The sequence below is a fragment of the Passer domesticus genome, chromosome 17, assembly GCF_036417665.1.
Source record: "Passer domesticus isolate bPasDom1 chromosome 17, bPasDom1.hap1, whole genome shotgun sequence".
Taxonomy (NCBI): domain Eukaryota; kingdom Metazoa; phylum Chordata; class Aves; order Passeriformes; family Passeridae; genus Passer; species Passer domesticus.
This window is the reverse complement of record NC_087490.1, coordinates 315,927-336,453: the sequence shown is the minus strand read 5'-3', so window position 1 is coordinate 336,453 and position 20,527 is coordinate 315,927. Positions and strand designations below refer to the sequence as shown.

At 50.5% G+C, this 20,527-nt stretch overlaps 1 protein-coding gene across 6 annotated transcripts in view; it reads right to left on the bottom strand.

Annotated features, from left to right (window-relative positions):
• Window positions 1-20,527, bottom strand: part of AIFM3 (apoptosis inducing factor mitochondria associated 3) — a 61,986-nt gene that overhangs the window by 4,352 nt on the left and 37,107 nt on the right. For 3 of the 6 annotated variants that reach the window (XM_064392866.1, XM_064392867.1, XM_064392868.1), the window contains exons 4-18: window positions 19,725-19,834; window positions 18,257-18,366; window positions 17,164-17,208; window positions 15,946-16,042; window positions 13,363-13,475; window positions 10,476-10,562; window positions 9,792-9,883; window positions 7,938-8,068; window positions 6,754-6,869; window positions 6,352-6,423; window positions 6,000-6,063; window positions 5,001-5,077; window positions 4,041-4,158; window positions 3,033-3,131; window positions 2,387-2,462 (exon numbers count right to left, since the gene is read on the bottom strand). In XM_064392866.1, the coding sequence (XP_064248936.1) occupies window positions 2,387-2,462; window positions 3,033-3,131; window positions 4,041-4,158; window positions 5,001-5,077; window positions 6,000-6,063; window positions 6,352-6,423; window positions 6,754-6,869; window positions 7,938-8,068; window positions 9,792-9,883; window positions 10,476-10,562; window positions 13,363-13,475; window positions 15,946-16,042; window positions 17,164-17,208; window positions 18,257-18,366; window positions 19,725-19,834 (1,407 nt within the window). Of the gene's footprint in view, window positions 1-878; window positions 939-2,386; window positions 2,463-3,032; window positions 3,132-4,040; window positions 4,159-5,000; window positions 5,078-5,999; window positions 6,064-6,351; window positions 6,424-6,753; window positions 6,870-7,937; window positions 8,069-9,791; window positions 9,884-10,475; window positions 10,563-13,362; window positions 13,476-15,945; window positions 16,043-17,163; window positions 17,209-18,256; window positions 18,367-19,724; window positions 19,835-20,527 lie in introns of all 6 variants that reach the window. The other 3 variants (XM_064392869.1, XM_064392870.1, XM_064392865.1) reach the window with 2 other exon arrangements.

Sequence of the window (20,527 nt, the reverse complement as noted above, 5' to 3'; positions counted from 1 at the left end):
AGATGCACTACCACCAGCTGCCCTCTGGCTCAGCCTCAAACCCAGACAGTGCCCAAAGGGGCCAGCCAGGAAGGCAGATGCAGCCCAAACATTTCTGTCAGCAGGACATAGGGTAGCTACTCCTTTTGCAAAATGGTTCATGGGGTGCTGGTGAGCTGGAGCACCCAGCATCAGCAGTGGCTTTTGAATACTTTGTCAGGCAGATGGGGGAAGCCAGGAGGAATCCCTTTTTCAAAAAGGTCTTCAAAGGTAACAAGAACTCCCATCCTGAACCTGGGATTTGGAGCAATCAGAAGTCTTTGTGAAGACTGATGGAAGAGGGAAGCACAGGGGATGTGTCTACATGGTCTTCCCTTCCTCTGCAGCGTTCAACATAACAGAGGTGGGGAACTGTGAAGAAGACAACCACAGCAATTCCCTGGTCTCCAAGGTCTTAGGGGCAGGAGGATATCAGTCTGTTGTCAAGGCAGGGACATCTGCAGAGTGCTGTCCCCTACACCTCCCAGCACAGGGCCTTTTATTGGCCTCTGCATAGCTCTGACAAGACTCCTTTCCTCTTCAAACTCTGGGGCAGAAGAAGCCTTATTGTGAAAGCCAGTGCTGAGGACAGGCTGTAGGAGCGGGAACCACCAGTGGTTCCTGCAACTACTAAGGAGGACCAGGAGGAGGAGAAGAGTCCAAACACAGTGTGGGCACAGCAGAAGAAAGCAGGAGGAAGTGGTCAGCCTGGGACTGTCCTCAGTCCAAAAGCATTAGCACCAACTAGAAGAACCACCACCAAAAAAGAAAGAAATGCTCCAGCTCTGCCTCTCACAGACAGGGAGCCAAGCAGTGGGGGACACACTGGCTGACCCCCAGCAGCCAGTGCTTCCCAGTACCTCCGGCTCTCAGCATGGCATGCCGTCCTGGTACCCACACGCCAGCTCCGGGAGACCCTCCTGGGTGGCAGAACAACACAGCGCTCAGCAGGGACCTCCAGGTCTGCCCAGCAAGCCCAGATCCCCTGGCAGCCCCTGTCCCTTGCAGCCACCATGGCACACGGAGCATGGGGCCCTGGCATGGAGCAGGGATTATGCACCTTGCTCAGGGTGTTCCCTTTGAACAGCCTCCTCAGATGTTTAATTAAAGTAACCTGATGTTTCCTTTCAAGTTAGGGGTGGGATAAAGAGATAAAAGGCTCTCATGTCGAAAGGCTGCAGGAGGGGAACATCCTCACAGCAGCTCTCCCCAGCACAGGTGGTGCCTTGGCACAAACCCACCCCTTTAGGTAATTTTGACCAAGGTTCCAGCACACTCTGAGCTGTATCCAGTGTGCAAAGGCCCCTGGGTGCCAGCTGGAGCTCCATCCCTGCAGCAGGTGTTTACCCAAGGTGTGCAGGTACCAGGGAGAGGAGGGTGAGCACTCCCCAGGGTGATGCAGTGAGCCCCATACCTCCTCAAGCCCAATGCACACATCCAACCGCCAGGCTCCATTCTGAGTGACATGGGCAAGTGGGCCACCCTCAGGGAGGGAGAAGGCATGGGGTACATTGGAGATGGGACAGAGGGACAGTGAGATGATGTCTGCAGAGCTGGAGCTGGCTCCTGTCCTGAACTCCCTCCTGATCCCTGCCTGGATGCTGCTACCAAGTGATTTGACAGCTGAGCTGGGCAGCCCTTTGCTTCTCTGGTTTCCCTCTCCCTATCCTTAATATCAGAAAGCACTTGGAGAAATCCCTCTGGTTCCAGCATGAGGATGTTCTGTGGCCACCGGTTTCAGACTGGGATGGACAAAGGAAACAGAAGAATAAACAGCAGCAAATATTTTTGGGATAAATTCATGGTGCACTGACTTTCCAGTCTAAACAGCCAGCATGGCTCCAGAACAGCTGAGGCAACACATCCCAGCTGCCAACACATCTCAAGAATGCATTCCCAGGAAGGGTCCCAACCTGGGGGAGAGCTGGGTTTCACTATAGATGGAAAAAAGCTCCCGTGTTCCTTCAAACCTTCACAGCTTGTGATAGACAGAAGAGTTTTTTGAGCTCAATTTGTCAAACCAAAAGCAGAAACAGTGATGCCTGAGCACTCTGTCCAGCACTGGTCACAAATCATTAACATGGTGATTAGATGGGAAGGCAATATTTGATAGGAATTGGCAGTAGAAGCCATCATCTGCTCACAGCAATTATGAGGGCAAAGAGCAGAGACAACGGGTCCAAAGACCAGTTTAACTTGTACAATCAGAACATCATTTCTCCAGGGCCTTGTATATGTGTTCCACAAACTCATTGTGCATAGATGAACAAAACTGACTGACAGAAGCTCTGGCAGAATTATTTTCCAGCCTAGCAGAGTAATCTCAGATGAATGCCTGTGTAGGAATATGGACAAGAGAAACACTTACTTGGTATAGAATGCCACAAACTTCAGTTCATCTAAATCTCCCTGAATGACAACATCATCGAATCCTTCCCCATGGCCTGGAAGGCAAAGAAGTGAAATCAGCAGCAATTCCTCCAGATCCAGCTCTAAGATAGGATGTTTCATGCCAGCACTACAAGGAGAATGTCCTGCAGTAACCAAGAGAACAGCACCAGGAGATGCAGGTACCAAAAACCACAGAATCACAGGAGAGTTTTGGGTTGCAAGAGGCCTTGAAAAACACCTTGTTCCCACTCTCTACCATGGGCAGGAACACCTTCCACTATCCCAGGTTGCTCCAAGCTCTGTCCAACCTGACCTTAAACACTTGCACAGATGAGGCAGCCACAGTTTCTCTGGGCAACCTGTGCCAGGCACTCATGACCCTCACAGGGAAGAATTACTTCCCAATATCTAATTTAAGTGAATCCTCCATCCTGTTAAGGATGTGCACTTCATGGCAGATGGGTTTCAGAGGAGACACTGAACCCCCTCGGGAGCCAGGCAGGGAAGCAGCCCTGTGGCAGAGGTCGGTGGGGAGGGTTCACAGTGAAGGAGGTGACCCTGGCTTCTCTCTCCCAAGACACCTCCACCAGCACAAACTCTCAGCAGCCCAGGGAGCCCCTTACCTGCATATCGGATGCTCTTCCCGAACATAGCTGTCCACAGGTATGGGACAGTGCTGATCTCCGTGCCGTGGGCCAGCATGTTCAGAGCGGCGATGCGGCCTGCAAGAGAGCACAGGGATGGGGGAACTGCCACTCCAGGGCAAGCTCCGTGCTCTGCACTCAGGTCACAGCATCAACACCAGCAGTCACAGAGTATGGGGATACCAAGAACTGCTGCTGAGAAAACCCACACAGCAACCAAGACAAAGCAGGAAGCACAAAAGGATGGGCTCCGACTCCTTCCTATAGTGCATCTCCTACTTGTCACCTTCACTGCCATGAGCCATGTACCCATGAGACTCTTTCCCCCCAACTTGTGCAATAGTGACAGGCTTGAGAGTGTGGTGAGCTCCTACCCGGATGGGATGGGATGGACAAACCCTTGGAGGGCATGGAGACTGTTGAGGTACAGTCCCTGCTGCAGAAGCATATCTGGACATGGGAGAGGTGTCCAAAGGCTGAGTTTGGAGCTGTGGTTCCAAAACCTCTCACCCAGCACACAGGAAACCTCCCTGTGTGACTGTGGCCATGAGGGCAGCCATCACACCAGGAGTTCCAGGCTGATGAGAGGTGAGAAGGGAGCTCTGCTGAACACTCCCAGGCCAGCCTGGCAGTGTGGGAAGCCCAGCTGGAACCTGAGCCCAGGCTTGGAACCTGAGCTTAGGATGTGAGCTCCTAAATGTCCTAGGGCAAGAAGTAGAGCAGGCTCCTGCAGCAGTGCCAGGGAGCAAAGGGAACATGGGAAAGCCTGTCCCTGGGCCCCTCTGTGCTGGTGATGAGGCACTGTTAGGCAACGCTTGGCAAGAATGCTGACAGCTGAAGCCACAACAGGCAGCATAAGATACACATGCTTCAAAACGTTCCATACAACCACGCAGTCTCTCTGTTGACCGTTGTCTCATTCTTGCCCTGGAGGGTTTGGAAATTTCCTGAGAATCTGGAAAAGGCTCTTTTCTGCAAAGTACCTACCATGCATGTGGGCCATCTGCCAGTGGGGGACATTCACCTTCTTGTTATTCCTCAAGGCCAATGGAAATGTGACAGCATCTCCAGCAGCAAAGACCCCTGGAATGTTGGTCTGCATCATCTGCAGGGGGGAAGAGGTGGGCATTAGTGGGGTTTGCACCCTACATGAACAGAAACTCCACAACTGGAGTGGTCCAGAGCTGCCACGGTCCCTCAGAACACAGGGAAAACCTCTGCTTGGCTGTGGGACCCCCAGGGGAGATTTCACTCAGACTTCTTCACTTCCAAATGAGAACACACATGCAGGGACCTACAGAATCCCTCAGCCAGTGGGTTATCCAGTAAAAAGACACATGAACTGGTTGTCCTGGAGCCTCTCTCAGAAGTCTGGGGTTTGTTGGTGTTGGCTGATAGAGCCCAGCTTATTGCAGGGATGAGCACTGCATGGCACTGAGCCCCAGCCTCCTGACATGCTCCTTTGCCCAAGGCTCCAACACCACTCCCCCCATCACAATCACTGGTGGTGGGGAGAAAGGATTAGATCCTTTAGGATCCTTGAAAAGATGGATCTATCTCAATTTTTTCCCCTCTAAGTATCCATACCACTCCAGAACAGCTCAGAGCCAGACCCAAGCCAGAGCATCCAGGTCTGGGGTTGCAAGTTGGGAACACCCAAATTGCAGAGGGTGTTCCCAGGCACTCCTGGTGATGCTTCCAGAATTTCACCATCTCACAGAATATCCTGAGATGAAAGGCAACCACAAGGGTCATCGAGTTCAATTCCGGGCCCTGCACAGGCCAACCCAAAGAATTAAAAAATTCCAATTCTGTCAATCTTGGCAGATAAAATGCCATGAAAAGCCCCTGTGGCAGCAGTTTGGAGCCCCAGGGAAGCTCATAGATCAGAAGAGCTGGCCCAGCTCCTCGTGCTCTCCCTCCCACAGGGGCTGCCCCTGGGCTCACCTTGTTGACCACGATGAAGCCCTTGGAGTCAATGTTGATGCCACTCTGCTTGAGGAAGCCTGTCGCTGGGACTGCACCTGGGGGGAAGCCAAAGGCTGCTACTGCAGTGTCCAGTGTTCCACAGCCCTGGGGGCTGATCCTGAGGCCTTTCCTCCTGCCAGGACACTGGGGCTGCCCCCAGGGACAGGCAGCAGCTGCTCTGGGAATGGGGAGCAGGGCCAGGTACCCTACAGAGCCCCCACTGCATCAGCCTCTGGTCCCTCAGGATCTCTGTTCTGCCCAAGCCATCACTGTAACCTGCTCTTTTCTAGTGCTTAGAGATAATTTTCAATTTAATTATTTTTAATAGATATTTTGAAAAAATTATATTTAAAAGGGAACCTTTGAGCTTCCAGCCAGGGCTCTTCAGCCTCCCCCCAGCCTGTGCATTTCCTTCACCTTCCTTCTCCTTTTAAAATTTTTTTTAGCCTTTTCACAATTCAGAGTAGTCAATAAAAACAACAAAACCAGAATTAAATTAATTCTGTGATTCCTTCACTCCACAGCGTTTTGAAGAGGAAAGGAAAGGGAATTCCCCCTGCCCAAGTATAAAGGAGAAATATATAATATTCTATGGGATATTTTCTTTTATTTTATAGTATGGGATATATTTTTGATTGCTGTCAGCAGCAATTAAAAAGAAAAAAAAACACATTAAAAATTCATTTTGGGGAAGATTTAATAAAAAGCTAGAGAGGATGAAACTGCTTTAAATGTTTGTGGTTTTTTTTCTGGAAAAAAAAAGTATTACTTCTGAAATATATTTTCAGTTGCATTTTGTGGTGGGAGCTCTAGAAATGCCTTTTTTAGATATGCAGACTCATGTGTGGTAGTCCAGCAGGGCTGGCAGACCACTGCCAGTACCCCTGGCCACCCAGCCCCAGTGACCTCCTGCTGTCACGTCCCCTCCAACTTCTTCTCTGCCTTCCCTCCGTGGCTCTGCCCCCACACAACCCTTACCAACACCCACGACACAGACGTCAGCACGCAGGACCTTCCCGCTCTTCAGCACAACCTCCTTCAGCTGCAGGAGACATCACAGTTATTTTAGGGACAAAGCCCCTCTGTAGCAGGAGGAAGCCAAGCTGGCAGCTCACCTCGTTTGTGAAATGCAAATTGACCATAATTCCTTAGAAAAGCAGCGGGAGGTGAGTGGGAGCAATGAAGTCACCCCACACACCACACTGGCATACATTTGAACATGAATTTAGCGGATAGGAAAGAGGGGAGAGAAAACCCCACTAGGGAAGGGAATAGCAGCTCTGGGGGATGCCACAGCAGCTCCCCCAGGGAGCCCCTGCCCACCACTCACCTTTCCCTCCTGCTCCCGCAGCTCTGACACCTCGGTCTGCATGTAGAACTTCACCCTGTTGTTCTCAAACATCTGGACAGGAGACAAGGGACAGAGCAGGGGGCATCAGGACCCTGAACCACCCTGATCCTGATGTCCTGCTGCCCCCTACACTGCCTTGCCCACCCTGCAGGCTTGTCTCAACCTGCACTGCTAAGGGGGTCAGCATCCCCACATCCCCAACACAGCTCTAGAAGGTGCTCCATAGCACATGGACCATGACAGGGAAAATACAGCCCATTCTCACTGACTGCTGCCATCACAGCTTTGTCAATAAATGTGAAGTAAATTAATTAGTGCAGTAAGTGAAACAAGCAAAACCTGCTCTGTTGCCAACCCCCACTAGATGGAAAGCAAGGTCACCTTCATGACAGCACGGCCAACCCTCTCCCCAAAGAACTTCTTGAAGGGGACATGCTCCAGCTCCACCAGGGACACCGAGTGGGCCCTCTCCGCGAGGTAGGCGGCCACCTCCATCCCTGGGGAAGAGAAGCAGGTCCAAGCAGCCACGTTAACCCACCCAGCACTGCCCTGTGTCCCTGGCTGCAGATGAGGAGCAGCCTCACCCACTGGGTGAGGCTGGAGCTGCACTCCTGGGAGAACTGGGGAGGCACCCGACCTGATCACACCAGGGGTCACACTGATTCAGGTTCTTAGATGTAGGTTTTAAAGACCAAAGGGAGGAACTAGCCGGGAAATCCCAAAGTGCCCTGGGAAAAACATGGAACAAGGGACCTCAGCCATGGGAAACCTTCCTCCTACAGCTGGAACAACCTCAGCTGTGCTTTGAAAACTGCTCTTGGGAGTAGCTGCTTTCTCCCATCCGAATGGTAGAATTTTGGTGCTGGGAATTGCATGGGAACCTCCACCAAGACATCTTCTGTCTGTGGGGTGTTTTTGGAAATGAATATTTTTGATGACCTGCAGTTTGCAATTGGCCCCCCCACATCACACGCTTTTCTGTAGATCATATTGATTCAACCATTAAAACAGATTTATCTTTTATAAAAGAAGAAAAACAAATCATTAATATCTTACAATTAATTCCCTGACTAATAACCATTTATATTAAAGGCTTGCAGGACCCACTCTTATTTTGTTAGGACCCACAATAATTTTGTTGGAACCATATCAAGCAAAAAGAAGAGCCATCAAAGAAACAAGATTTTTCCTGTGCATTTTAAAAATTCACCACACTACTAAAATGTAAAAGAGAAAAAGCCCACAGGCTCCCACCCACCAACAAGGCTCTCCTGACTGAAGCCAACTCTAGACACACCAGATTTGGACCCACATGAGCACCACTACTTGTCCTGCCATGTGCTTTTCAGACTGGGACAGCAATATCTATGCCAATGCCAGCCCAGCCTTTTAAAAAATCAATTGCTGTGGCATGGAAATGTCCTTGCACACACCTGGGGCTGGAGGTTGGACTACCCCAGGTCCGATTTCATGGGGGTGTTACCTGTAACTGGGCAAAGGACTTTACCCATCTGCAGGCAGAGGTGGAGAGCTGGGACAGGGACACAGGCCAGGCAAGCACTCACCCAGGAAGGATGCTCCCACGATCACCACATTCTTGCTTGTGGCCAGCTTCACCACACGATTGGCATCTTCGGGTGTCCGGATGTTGAAAACATTTTCCATCTCCTTGCCTTTGCAGCTGAGAGTTTTGGGCCTGAAAAACACTGAGGGTGATACAGCTGCTTTTCTCAACTCTGTGTGGTTCAGTGCCCAGTCAGGACTGCAGACATTCCTTCCAGGGCTCCAAGAACATTCCCAATTTTCCTTTTTTTACCTTTCTCTGGGCTGGAGACATAACATGGAAAAACCCAGATGCTGGTGGCCAGTAGTGGAGCAGGGGATGCTGAGCAGCCACCCCAGACCCCACAGTGGACTGGTGTACCCACAGGTCCAGGGGAGCTTCTTGCTAGGGCAGTGCAGCCAGCACAGGACAGGCATTGCTTTACAAGCCTATGCTTAATTATTGGCACATCACAAATTTTTTAGAAGCTTAATGGGACACAGGAAACTCACTCTGACCTCCATCAGTACTTTGGAGCCAGATATTGAAAGTTTGATAAGGCTCTGCAGATGTAGGCTACACTCTCCATTCCCAAGGGCACACTGCTGATGCTGTAGCAGCTTAACTGTGCCCTCCCCAGGCACTTACTGTAGCCCATATATTTTTAAATATCTGGCCCCTGCAAACCTGACTCACATCTGGAAACAGGACAGAAGCGCCTAAATAATTTAGGTACCCTAAAAAACCCAGTGTACCTGGAGCTTCTGCATGAGGATTTTGAAATTATTGCCAAAGGTTTAATCCTCTTTTGAATGTAATTGGGTGGCTGGTGCATATGGCATTTTGGCTGTGATGCTGTACATCCTAGCACCAGCTATTCACACCTTGTGGCACTGGCTATGACACTTTGGTTTCCAGCATGAGTCCCTGTTTTGGCTGATCTACAGCACTCCTTCCCCAGATGATAAATTATGCAGGGGCTGCATTTCTCCTGCTTCATTTTATGGCTTGATGTAAAGAACACAAGGAAGGAGAGCCAGGATGCCTCATTTTCAGCTTAAACTGCTGATTTTGACAAACCTCCAATCGAAAACAAACTGATCCACTACTTCAGGGGCACAAGTGACAACAGCAATCTGGAGTGATGCTCGGCATCCCAGCACATCAATACCACCTTTCCCTATGGCTGGACCAAGTTCAGTCCTGAAAATTCCTATTCTGGGGCCAAAGCTCCTAAAGGGTCTGTTAGAATGGGGCAACAGCAACACCTAATTAAGGCTGCAACTGCAAAGTGTTAAGCCTTAATTGCTGAAAAAGATCTTAAAGGTTGGCAGAAAATGAAATATGGACATTCAGAGGGATGAATTACCTGGTTGTCAGGGTTGAGTGTTATCAAGGGTGAAAAGAAGAGAAATGTGGCAAAAATGCCCGCTAAAAGAATTAGGATACTTCCACTTTGCAGCTTTTTTTAAAGAAAATATGTTCAAGGTGCTGGTACCACCCCTGTTAGTGTCCAAGGCCAGGTTAGATGGGCCTTGGGGCAACTTGGTCTAGTGGAAAGTGTTCCCTGTCCACAGCAGGGGTGGGTCTGGATGAATTTTAAAATCCCTTCCAACACAAAACATCCTGTTATTCTGTGATTCTATAATACATGATGTAGATATATATGAAATAGATTGATGATGATGTGTAGATGTAGATGTAGATACATACAGACATTTCCAATATCTTTTGTGTTCTTGACTCTTCCATACTCAAACAAATTCAGTGTTTAAATTCACCTGCCACATTTCATCTCTTATCCCCAGGCATTAGCTCCTCACATTCTCAAATAAAACAGTTTCTCTTGATCTTTAACATGTTTGCCAAAGCTTACGTGTTTCCCGTTGCTATCAGCAGCTTGTTGTATTCCATCTTAAACCCATCCTTGAACACAGCTATCTTGCTCTTGACATCCACAGCCGCCACCTAAAATCATTCCTAAATAACGTTAAGGGAAGAAATCCCAGATTTTCACCGAGGTCCCAGCCCAATCAGCTTGTCTGGTTTTAGTCCTCCATGACAGTTTTAGTTAGTTAGTTGGTTGCTTTTAGTTAGTCTGTTAGTTTTAGTCCCCCATGTCCACAGCTTGGCCAACACACACCTTAAATTATCCAAGTTGCCTTTTCACAAATCCTTGAAGGTGTCCCAATATAAATAAAATAATGGGGAGAAATATTTAAGCCATCATTGTCTGCACTGTTTGAAGGCTGGTTATCTTTATCAAATGGCACCTGGCTCCCCAGATCCACATGAGGAATGGCAGGTAACACATGATGGTCACCACAGATAGCCACACCATGGTCACACCCAGCATGCCCTTCCTACCACAGGAGGATTGTGTTTGAACACAGGAGCTGTGTTGTGAACAAGCACAGACAACCTACACTCTGGGACGAAAAGAGGGGGGCTGGAGGAGACCCAGTATTCATACAGTGGCATCCAGTAAGCCAAGAACAGAGACAGCCACATTCCCTAAACAGAGCCTTTGCATACCAGGCACACACAGGACTCTCCTTACCTGCATTTCAGTCAGGACTTCGATGTCATAGGTGCAGAAGAACTCCTTGGGGCGCAGGGTGATCTGCTCAGGGTGGGAATCCATTGACTGCAAAAAAAGCCATTTTTCTGTCAGCTGCTGTGGATTGAACAGGTGAGTAGAGAAACTGCTGCTACCAGCACAAGTCAGCACTTGCTGCATGGGTCAAGGGAATGGTTCTACAGGCCTAGAATAAAGCCTGTTCAAGTAGGAGTTGTCACAAGAGGCTGGTCTGGGCTCTGGTGCCTTCTCTGCCAGTTTGGTGTGGGGCTGGTGCTGAGCAGCTCAGGCAAGATCACAGCAAGTGCTTCAGAGTGTCAGCAAAGCAGAAGCAGACATAACTGCAGCCCCTCCCAGCACACACAGGTTCACAGGAGCAAGAGAAAAGCCTCATTTTACAATACAGGGGGTGAGGCCCTGGAACAGGTCGCCCAGGGAAGCTGTGGCTGCCACATCCCTGAAAGTGCTGGACTAGAGCAAAACCTGGTCTAGAAAAAGGACAAAAAACCACAGCAGGGGCGTGGCAAAGGATGACATTTAGAAGTCCCTTCCAACTCGAACCATTCTATGATTATTTGGAAAACAGGGCAAATGGAAGCTAGAAGAGCAGTAAGAACAAGCAGCATTAACACACAAGGATACACAAGGAGCCCATAGCTGCACATCTTCAGCTGCAAGATAAAGTTCATGCTTTTCCCAGCCTTCCCCGGTCACTGGGGTGAGATGTAAATTTTCTTTATACACAGGGTTGAGCCCTAGCACATCTGTCCTCCTGACTCTGTGGACACAAGCCTGGACTCAGGCTGAGAACAAGCTGAGCATCAAGTGAGCTGTTGGGTGTGCAGGCTGCTCCCTGCTGATGCACCCCTCCCTGCCTGCAGCGTAGCAGGAACAGGCACAGATGCCATGGTCAAGCTCTGCTATAGATCACACAGTGCCCAGCAGCAGCATCTACTCATGCCACGCAGGGATGGTGTATGGGCTTGACCCAGGAGTGACAGGGGATGCAGGAATCAAGGGCTTTCCTATTTGCCCATGGAGATGGATGTGCAAGATCCTTCTCCCTGGAGGTGGCCTGGTCAGGGGCTGGAACAAGCCCAACGAGAACAAGCCGTTACTCTGACTTCAGACAGTGCTCTGCTCAGGAGAGACTGGTGTCACAGGACTCCAGGCAGGGGCAGGGTCATACAGGTTTTACTGCAAATTCTTTGAATACTCCACATGTACAGAGAGAAACACCTGACTCCTCTGTGACAGTGTGCAGGAAGGGCAAAGCACAACAGTGCACAACCACCATGGCTTTTGCTGCTGTTTAGTGCTCTGGAGACAGTAACAGAGATGTGGCAACGCACAGGTCATGGTCCAAAGGAGACAAAGGAAAACAGCTTGGCAGGACCTGAGGGCAGACTGATAACAGGCATTCAGCAGGGCAGAGGAAGGACACTGCTGCAGTTTCAGGGAGCAAGAGCTCTGCTGCTTACAGAGTTAGCAGTGGCACTCCCTCTCCAGTGGCTTGTACAGGTGTAGTCCCACACACAATAGGACTAAGAGAAATTCCATTTTTCCTACCCTCTTCCCAAAAACTCTGCCTTCTTTTCCATGGGCTTTGTGCACCTTCCAAAAGCAACTACAGCCAGAGGTGTTCAGTGGAGGATTTAACAAAACATGTACAACATCTCTGGCATGTGAATTGTTCTTATTACTTAACAGCGAGAAGAAGAGCCAGTCTAAGACTCATACATGAGGATAAGTGTTTGGAAGAGTTGTCTGCCTGGGAGAGGGACACTCAGATTCTCTGAGCTCCTCAACACAACCCCTGTGATGCTTGGATGCAAGTACCAAGCAGCTGCTCTTCACCCCAGGCAGGACTCGCAGAAGCACAGGAATGACCTGAATGCTCCCAAAAAGCCATGTGCATGTTTGCCTGTCTTTGAAAATCCCTTTTTTTGGGTGCTGGAAGGAGAGTTAGATGCTATGATTGTAGTACTCCCCATGGGTAAGCATACCTGATATAAGGATGAGTTCACCTTATGTTATCTTCAGGCTCCAAGGTCAAATGCTGCTGTTCAACTTGAGCTGCTGTCTGACATCAAAGAAGGCTCAGGAATCAGCAGCAAAAAAATCAGATTAAAGATCATCCTGTGTCTATAAACTGGAATGCAAAATGGGATGTGTGCCAGAAAAAGCAACCTTTGCACTTCCATCAAGTTATCAAGCTGTGATGACAGCTGAGAATCACCATAATTACAGCACAGAGCATCCCTGGGCAGCAATAAACAGACACTAATAAAAACTCTGGTAGACAACACCATTTTTCCACATGCTCCATTTCACTGCCTTAAATATTTTTGATCCAGAAACACTTTAAGAAGTGTACATCCATCCAAGTACAAGCTGGCTAAGACAGCTACCATTACATCTGTGGAAGAATCATCATATGAGTCATGGAATGGTTTAGGTTGCAAGGGACTAAAGGCTCATCTCATTTCAATTTGCAGGGATACCTTCCACTAGACCAGGCTGCTTCAAGCCCTAATGTCCAACATGGCCTTGGACACTGCCAGGGATCCAGAGGCAGCCACAGCTGCTCTGGGCACACTGTGCCAGGGCCTCACCACCCACACAAGGAAGAATACCTTAATTTTTCTGCTGGAGTCATTTTAATTTAGTTTGAACAACTCCTTTTTTGTGTTTCATATTTCAGTCACAAAGAGGGAAGAAAATTCAAGGGAAACAGAGACAGGACAACTAATGAAACACAACCTTGCTGCTGCAATGAATAATAGCGGGGAAATGCCCTAAAGCAAATTTTAAAACTGGGGAGCAAATTTTAAAACTAGGGAACTGTGGCGTACCCAGTGATACAAACCTTACTGAGCTTTGGTCTGTCATAGGGCAAGTGTCTGTCCATGGTGCACATCACAATCCGGTCAGAGAAACCCTCCTGGCGCAAGGTCTCTGCACAGACCAGCCCAGCTGCCCCTAAGGGAGAAGGAGACCAGTGACAGCTGTGTGTATGTGGCCCTGGGAGGTCTGTGCTCTTTACTGCTAAACCCACTGGGGCTGACTCCAAGACCACCACCTCCACCAGCCCTGGCTTCACTTCACAGCCTCTCCTAACTCAAACAGCTCACATGGGAAGCCAGTTGGAGCAGATGCATGAGGCAGCAGAAGGGATGCTCTGTCTATGGACCATGACATTAATCCTCTTGACTGTCCCTAAACTGTCACAAGCACACAAAGAGCACACCTGAGGAGTGTTGCTAAAGCCTACAAACTCTGACAAACTCCAGGGCATAAGCAGCCACTTAGAACCTTGGACCCCTCTAGTCAGAGAAGGGTCTGCACACCCTGCTCCTGGTGAATTTATGGCCAAGCACAGAGAGTACGAAGTCCTCTCTTCTCCATGGCCAAGGTTTAGTTTGTGTGATTCACTGCAGAGCATTTTCCATGCTATTTCTTTAAGGGGTTTTTTTTGTTCACTTATTTCAATCACAGAAAAAAACTTGTTAAATCAAACAAAAAGCTGCCTTGGGACATGCTGTCCCACTCCAGCCAGGCAGCATGGCTGGCACGTCCCTTTTTCCCTGACTGAACTGGTGAGACTGGAGAGCTCAGGTGAGAAGTCTGGAGTCTCTTCTCAGCCAAGGAAGCCTCACTCCATGATAAGTGTTTTTAGGGCCACAAATTCTGTAACACCACCGAGAGAAGATGGACCTGGACCATGTAGTTTGGTCCGTCAACGAGACATTCCCAGTGATGGAGGTGGGGGACAGTGGAAGAAGAGACAGGCTGGTGGACATCCTGTGCATGCTGCCAGGAGCATCCTGAGCCAGAGCTGATGCTGTGCTGATGTCAGGATGACCCTCACATGAGCAAGGGACTGCAGTCAATTGCTTTTAGCTCTGCTGGGCATGGTTGGATCTCAGTCCCTGACACAGGGCTGGATGGGCAGTCTTTCCCCAACACTTCTTCCCCACAAATCCAGCTTTGAAATCTCCTTTGGTGTCCACCAGAATAGACTCTGGTCTTTAACAGACCTGTAAATTTATCTGGCAGTGGCTAATGTTGTCTGTGGAGTGACCTTGCTGAGGACTGTGATAACTGTCCAGACCTGCCACACACCAGGACATTCCAGCTGACCTCAGGGAGCAGTATGTCCCACCCTGGCATTCAGTCAACAATCAGCAAGGGCACAAGGAAGGGAAAAATGTTGCCCAGCAGCATGGAAAAAAACAGTCAAGCTGGTTTTCCCCTCTTCTCAGATTGTGAGATGCACCTAAGATGATCCCAATTTGATGATCCAATATCCAGCTTGGATCTGGTCCCCCTGAGACTCAAGAACAACCCATGTGCCAGGAGCAGATATTTCCTCCCAGCCCCAGAAAAAGAAGCTCCTGTCCTCCTCCCACCCTCCGTTTCACCCCAACATGGCCCAGCCCTGGCATCTAACCCATTCCAGAAACTTGGCAGATACACTTCACCCCATCAGGCTTTCTACAAAAACGGCAGCACACAAATAGAGCTGGGACAAGAGGAGGGGAGGGGAAGGGAAGGGAAGGGAAGGGAAGGGAAGGGAAGGGAAGGGAAGGGAAGGGAAGGGAAGGGAAGGGAAGGGAAGGGAAGGGAAGGGAAGGGAAGGGAAGGGAAGGGAAGGGAAGGGAAGGGAAGGGAAGGGAAGGGAAGGGAAGGGAAGGGAAGGGAAGGGAAGGGAAGGGAAGGGAAGGGAAGGGAAGGGAAGGGAAGGGAAGGGAAGGGAAGGGAAGGGAAGGGAAGGGAAGGGAAGGGAAGGGAAGGGAAGGGAAGGGAAGGGAAGGGAAGGGAAGGGAAGGGAAGGGAAGGGAAGGGAAGGGAAGGGAAGGGAAGGGAAGGGAAGGGAAGGGAAGGGAAGGGAAGGGAAGGGAAGGGAAGGGAAGGGAAGGGAAGGGAAGGGAAGGGAAGGGAAGGGAAGGGAAAATTTGGCAGCTTTGTTGTTTTTGGCAGGGATCTGACATTTGCTGGCAAGGTGGAAGAACACAGAAGCTTCTTCACAGAAGCATCTTGAGGTGAGGACTTTGGAGCTGCAATGGGATGAGATGGTGATGTGCAAGGTCCAAGATAAAAAAGTGTATCAACACCACAGGGTCCTGAAAAGGCTTTACACTAATCATCATCATCCACACATTTCATCTGTGAAAATCAGGGGTTGCTGATGTAACAGCAGGAAGAGGATTTGGGGTTCACTTCAAAGCATGGCAACAGGGAACTGTAAAGCTCCACAGACTGGACCCCAGGGCACCTTTGGATCATTAGCATGTAGTACAAAAAAGTTCAGGATGACTTTCTGGTGTCACCCTTTGCACAAGGAGGAATGCAGGAGGGGTGACAGAAGCTGCAGGGTACACAGACACCCCCTCCCTGCATCCCTGCCTGGGAGGGGACACACAGTGACCCCAGCATGTGCCACCCTTACCTGCACCAATGATCAGCACATTGGTGCTGCTCAGGTTGTAGTTGCTCAAGGAGATGCACTTTGCCATCATCTTTGTCCTCCTCTGTGTCTGAAGAGCCTGTGTCACCACCAAAAAAAAGAAGAAAAGCAATTATCTTTACTCAGCATTACCCTGGGCAGCCAGGCAGGGATGGGGACAACTGTAGCAATGTCATAAACCAGCTTGGATAGGAAGGGAACATCCACACCCCTGTACTGAACAAGGACTCCAAACCCCTGCTCATCCAAATCCCATCTCAATGTCCAGTGCACTGCCCCTTACAAGGTACAAAAGAAAAACAAATCCATCATCTTCTGCCAAGCCATGCAACTACTCAGAGCTGGGGTAGTGGTGGGGCAATAGAAAAAGCAGGTGTGTCCTTGTGCAATTCTGCACCAAAAGTGAGACAAAAATGAAGAAACTCTGTCAGGAATTTTATCCTGAACCTGAGCAGAGCTTGTACACCTGATATCCAAAGCTGATGGACTTGTCCAATCCACCAGACCACAGGCATGGACCTGTGCCAGTGTAGCCCTGCTGCCCTGTTCCCAGGCATGAGAGGACAAAATCTGTTCCTGGTAGAGTAAATATATTCAGTTTTCCCTCATCACATCCCCAAATCAGCTGAAGTGCTGCCATTCAGGTGACATCTCTGGATATAACCCAAGTGCTCTAAGGGCCCACTGGGGCTCTGAGCCACTGGATTTGCACATGTGTACATACAACCATGCATCAAAAGAAGGGTTTTCATGGAAAGAGAGATGGCAGCAGCCTTAATGGGCTTCATTCTCCATTCCATCAGGGCAGGAGAGCCTTTCTACCACTCCAGCAGTAGCTGAGGTGTGGGCTCAGCAGGGAGCACAAGTAGCCTCTGTCATCACCATGCCAAAAGGCCTCTTCCCATGGGCCTGCAAAATTAAGAGCTTAAGGAAACATAGGACAAGTGCAGGACAAACACCTATAAGACCTGAAAGCATGGACAGCCCAGGCCAGGCATCCAGCAGCTGCAGGGAGGTTGGGTGGAAGGGGGACCCAACACCTCTGCCCTGCTCCACTTGTGCCTCCATATAAACTGGATACTCAAACATCACTCTGCCCAGTTCAGAGGATCAAAGAGAAGCATTTCCCCCCACCCCCATGCACATACAGGAAAAAATGAAAGCATTGGCCTTGATTTTTGGATGTCAGTGGCCGCTCACCTGCTTGCTTGCTCGGATGTACACCTTCTCCTTCTCAATCTTCACCTGAGGGTGACAGAACAGTGCTGGTTTGCAGAGCAGCAAGGGCTCCCTCTGGGCAACAGCTAAGGAGCAAGGGATGATGGCACCAGGTCACCTGCAGCAGCAGCTCAGGCCATGGCAGAGATCATCCCAGCTCGAGGCTGTGGGATCTCCTGCCTTGGATCAACCCTACACCGACGCTCGGTGTGCAACCTGACTTCTACCCAAATCTTACATATGGTTTCTCATTCCCACCCCACTCCTACTGCAGAGACCTCCCGGACTGGGCACTCCCATGTTCCCAGGAGGTGTCTGATGCCTGTGGGTGGGTGCAAGGGAGCTGCAGGGGGGAAGGAGCTGGATGAGGAGCTGCCCTCCACTGGTGACACCAGCACAACCTTGGAAAGTATTTGCTCCATGCCATACAGTCCGTTACTTATGCCAAATAAAAGAGTCATTTTGCGGGTGACACGGAACGGAGTGGTATGGTTGATGCTCTAGAGGGAAGGGATCCATGCAGAGGAATGTGGCCAGGCTGGAGAAGTGACCACATGGGATTCTTATAAGGTTTCAATAAGGGCAAATGCAAGCTGCTGCACCTAGATGTGAGCAATTTGCCTTATCTGTCCAGGCTGGGGGATGCAGGAGTTGAGAGCAGCCCTGAGGCAGACTGGGATTGTTCACATGGAGAAGAGAAGGCTCCAGGGAGAGCTCGGAGCCCCTTCCAGGGCCTTAAGGGGCTCCAAGAGAGAAGGAGAAGGACTTTGGACAAGGGCCTGCAGTGACAGCACAAGGGGAATGGCTTCCCACTGCCAGAGGGCAGGGATGGATGGGATATTGGGAAGGAATTGTTCCCTGGGAGGTGGGGAAGCCCTGACACAGGGTGCCCAGAGCAGCTGTGGCTACTCCATCCCTGGAAGTGTTCCAGGCCAGGTTGTAGTTGTTGCTTGGAGCAACTTGTGATAGTGGAAGGTGTCCAAGGAGGTGGAATGAGGTGGGCCTTAATGTCCTTTCCAACCTAGACCATCCCATGATTCTGTGGTTTCCTCTGCTGCAAGGACAAAGATCTCACCTGGAACCTGGGTAAACTATCCAAGCCGGGAAAGTCCTCAATGTCACCCGTGCCAATATTGAAGCAAGCTCCATGCCAGGGACAGCGGACTCTTCCTTTGGATAAAACCCCTGCAGGGAACATGGCAGAGCAGGGTTGGTGCTGCCCTGCAGCTGCCTCCCATCCTGTGAGATGGCACCTCTCCTACAGGACACGTGACAGCTGATGTGGGCCTGGATGGGCAACAGTGGAGTTTTCTCAACATGCGCACTGGGCATGTTTGGGACCAGCTGGGATCCTATACAAGCAATTCCTTCTAAAATGCCCTGGATGGCAGGGTCCTCCAGTACCTCTGGGCACAGTTCCAAAGCTGTTTGCTCTAGGATATAACTTCACTCTCCAGCCAGGATGGGGCTGCCATCCCCAGAGTCTCATGGTCATTCTTAAAAGCCCCACTATTACCCAGAACAAGTGGTGCCTCAAGCACAGCATCATTGATTTAGAGTACATGGGTTGCAGAGCAGACCCTGGCACAGCAAGACACCTGCACACACCTGGGAGGCACAGGCCTGCCCAAAGCCATGTGTTCATTTCTCTAGGTGATGGCTCAGAGGCTGCTACACTGGACTTCAGCTTTCCCTGCTACAATGCCAGGGCAGAGCAAAGACCACCATGTGGCCATGGAGTGGTCTTGAGCTTGTGTCTCTGCTTGCTGAGACACAAGCAAGATCTCATCACCACCATGGGTGGGGCACAGGGGCAGCCTCCCTGCACCTACAGCTGCAGCAAAGTCCCCAGAGAGACCCTTGAGTGACAGCCAGTCTGAGGAATGCACCAGAGGTCTCTGAAAGGGCGGTGAGTTCTCACCTCCAGGGCAGTGTGGGGCTCCTCTGCCCTGCTCAGCAAGAGGCTCATCCCAGGGTGGGGGGGCTGAGAGCATGGCTGCTACACCCAGCAAGGCTTACGGGCCAGAAGACATTCAAAAGGATGCTCCCCTGTCTTCCCCAGGATCCCACCTCCAGCAAAGTGCCATCCCAACCCCAGTTTTGGTGATGCACGTCAGTACACAGACTGCTGCCAGTGCTTAGGCTCAGGGCAGAGACCTGCTTGAAGCCTGTGCTGAGAAAGTACCATGATGCATATTTTTAGGTGCCAAGATGAGAAACCACTCCACCTCATCTCACTTCAGTCAATAACATGAGCAATGTTCCTTTTGCTATTGAAAGGATCCCATCAGCTTAAAGAGTGTCCTCTTTCCCCTCAATGAGAAGAAGCCCCAGCCCTGTGATCAGCAGTGGCAGCTGCAAACCAGAGCTGGCAAAGTTCTCTGGTGAGTTTTGTGCCACTCCAGCTTGCTCCCATGCCTTCCCCAGCCAGAAGATGCTGAGTGTGCAGGGCAGCACTGCTGCATGCTGGGCAGCACAGTCAGGGGGCTGTCCTTTGTCCTGTGGTGCCCTTGGTTGCTCTCCAGGACAGGATGCAGACTGACCTTTGACCAGTGGAGCCCCATAGTGGGGACACTTGTGTCCCACGGCGTGGAACTCCCCACTCTCCTTGATGAGCAGAGCCTTCCCACAGCCCAGGTCCACTTCCCGCATCCTGGAGAGGAGGAATATGGAAACAGATGGCAGAGCACCCACCTCACAGCAGATGCCACCACTCCACCCTACAATCCAGCCCTAGTCCCACCAGGCTCCCCTCCTCCTTCAACCTGCTCATTACTGGCTTCAGGTGACTACAGATGTGGGTCATTCCTTGTCACCAAACAGCTTTGGAGGTGGCTCTGCTGTCCCAGACTGGGGCACCTCCAAACTGGGCCATTCAGTGGCAGCATCTAATTTATCCCATTGCGCATCATTGTGCCAAGAGGCAGCTCAAAGCACCTCCTCAGCTGCTGGGGGAGCTGGTAGTGGGAGCAAGAAAGCAAACTGGTTTTACTGTGACATCAGCTCCCCTCCTGGCCCCAGCAGCTCAGCAGGCCCCTGCCAGATTTGTGTTAGTTTTTCAAACCAAACACATCTCCCAGAGCTGAAAACCAGGAGAGGTGACTCTGAACCTGGGGGTCTACCTCCCACACCTCAGGGGTTTTTGCTCTGGTCCTGGCCATGTCCCAGGGTCACTTTTCCTGATAAATCCCTCAGGACAGCAGACACCTGTGTGTGACCTTCTTGATGTTTTCCTCAGCTGCTTTTGCAGAGTGGAGCTCACACAGTGACCTCCCACCAGCACCAGGTTCCTGGTCCCAGCTCTGCTGGGTTCAGCTCTGCTCTGCAGAGGAGCCAGCAAACCTTC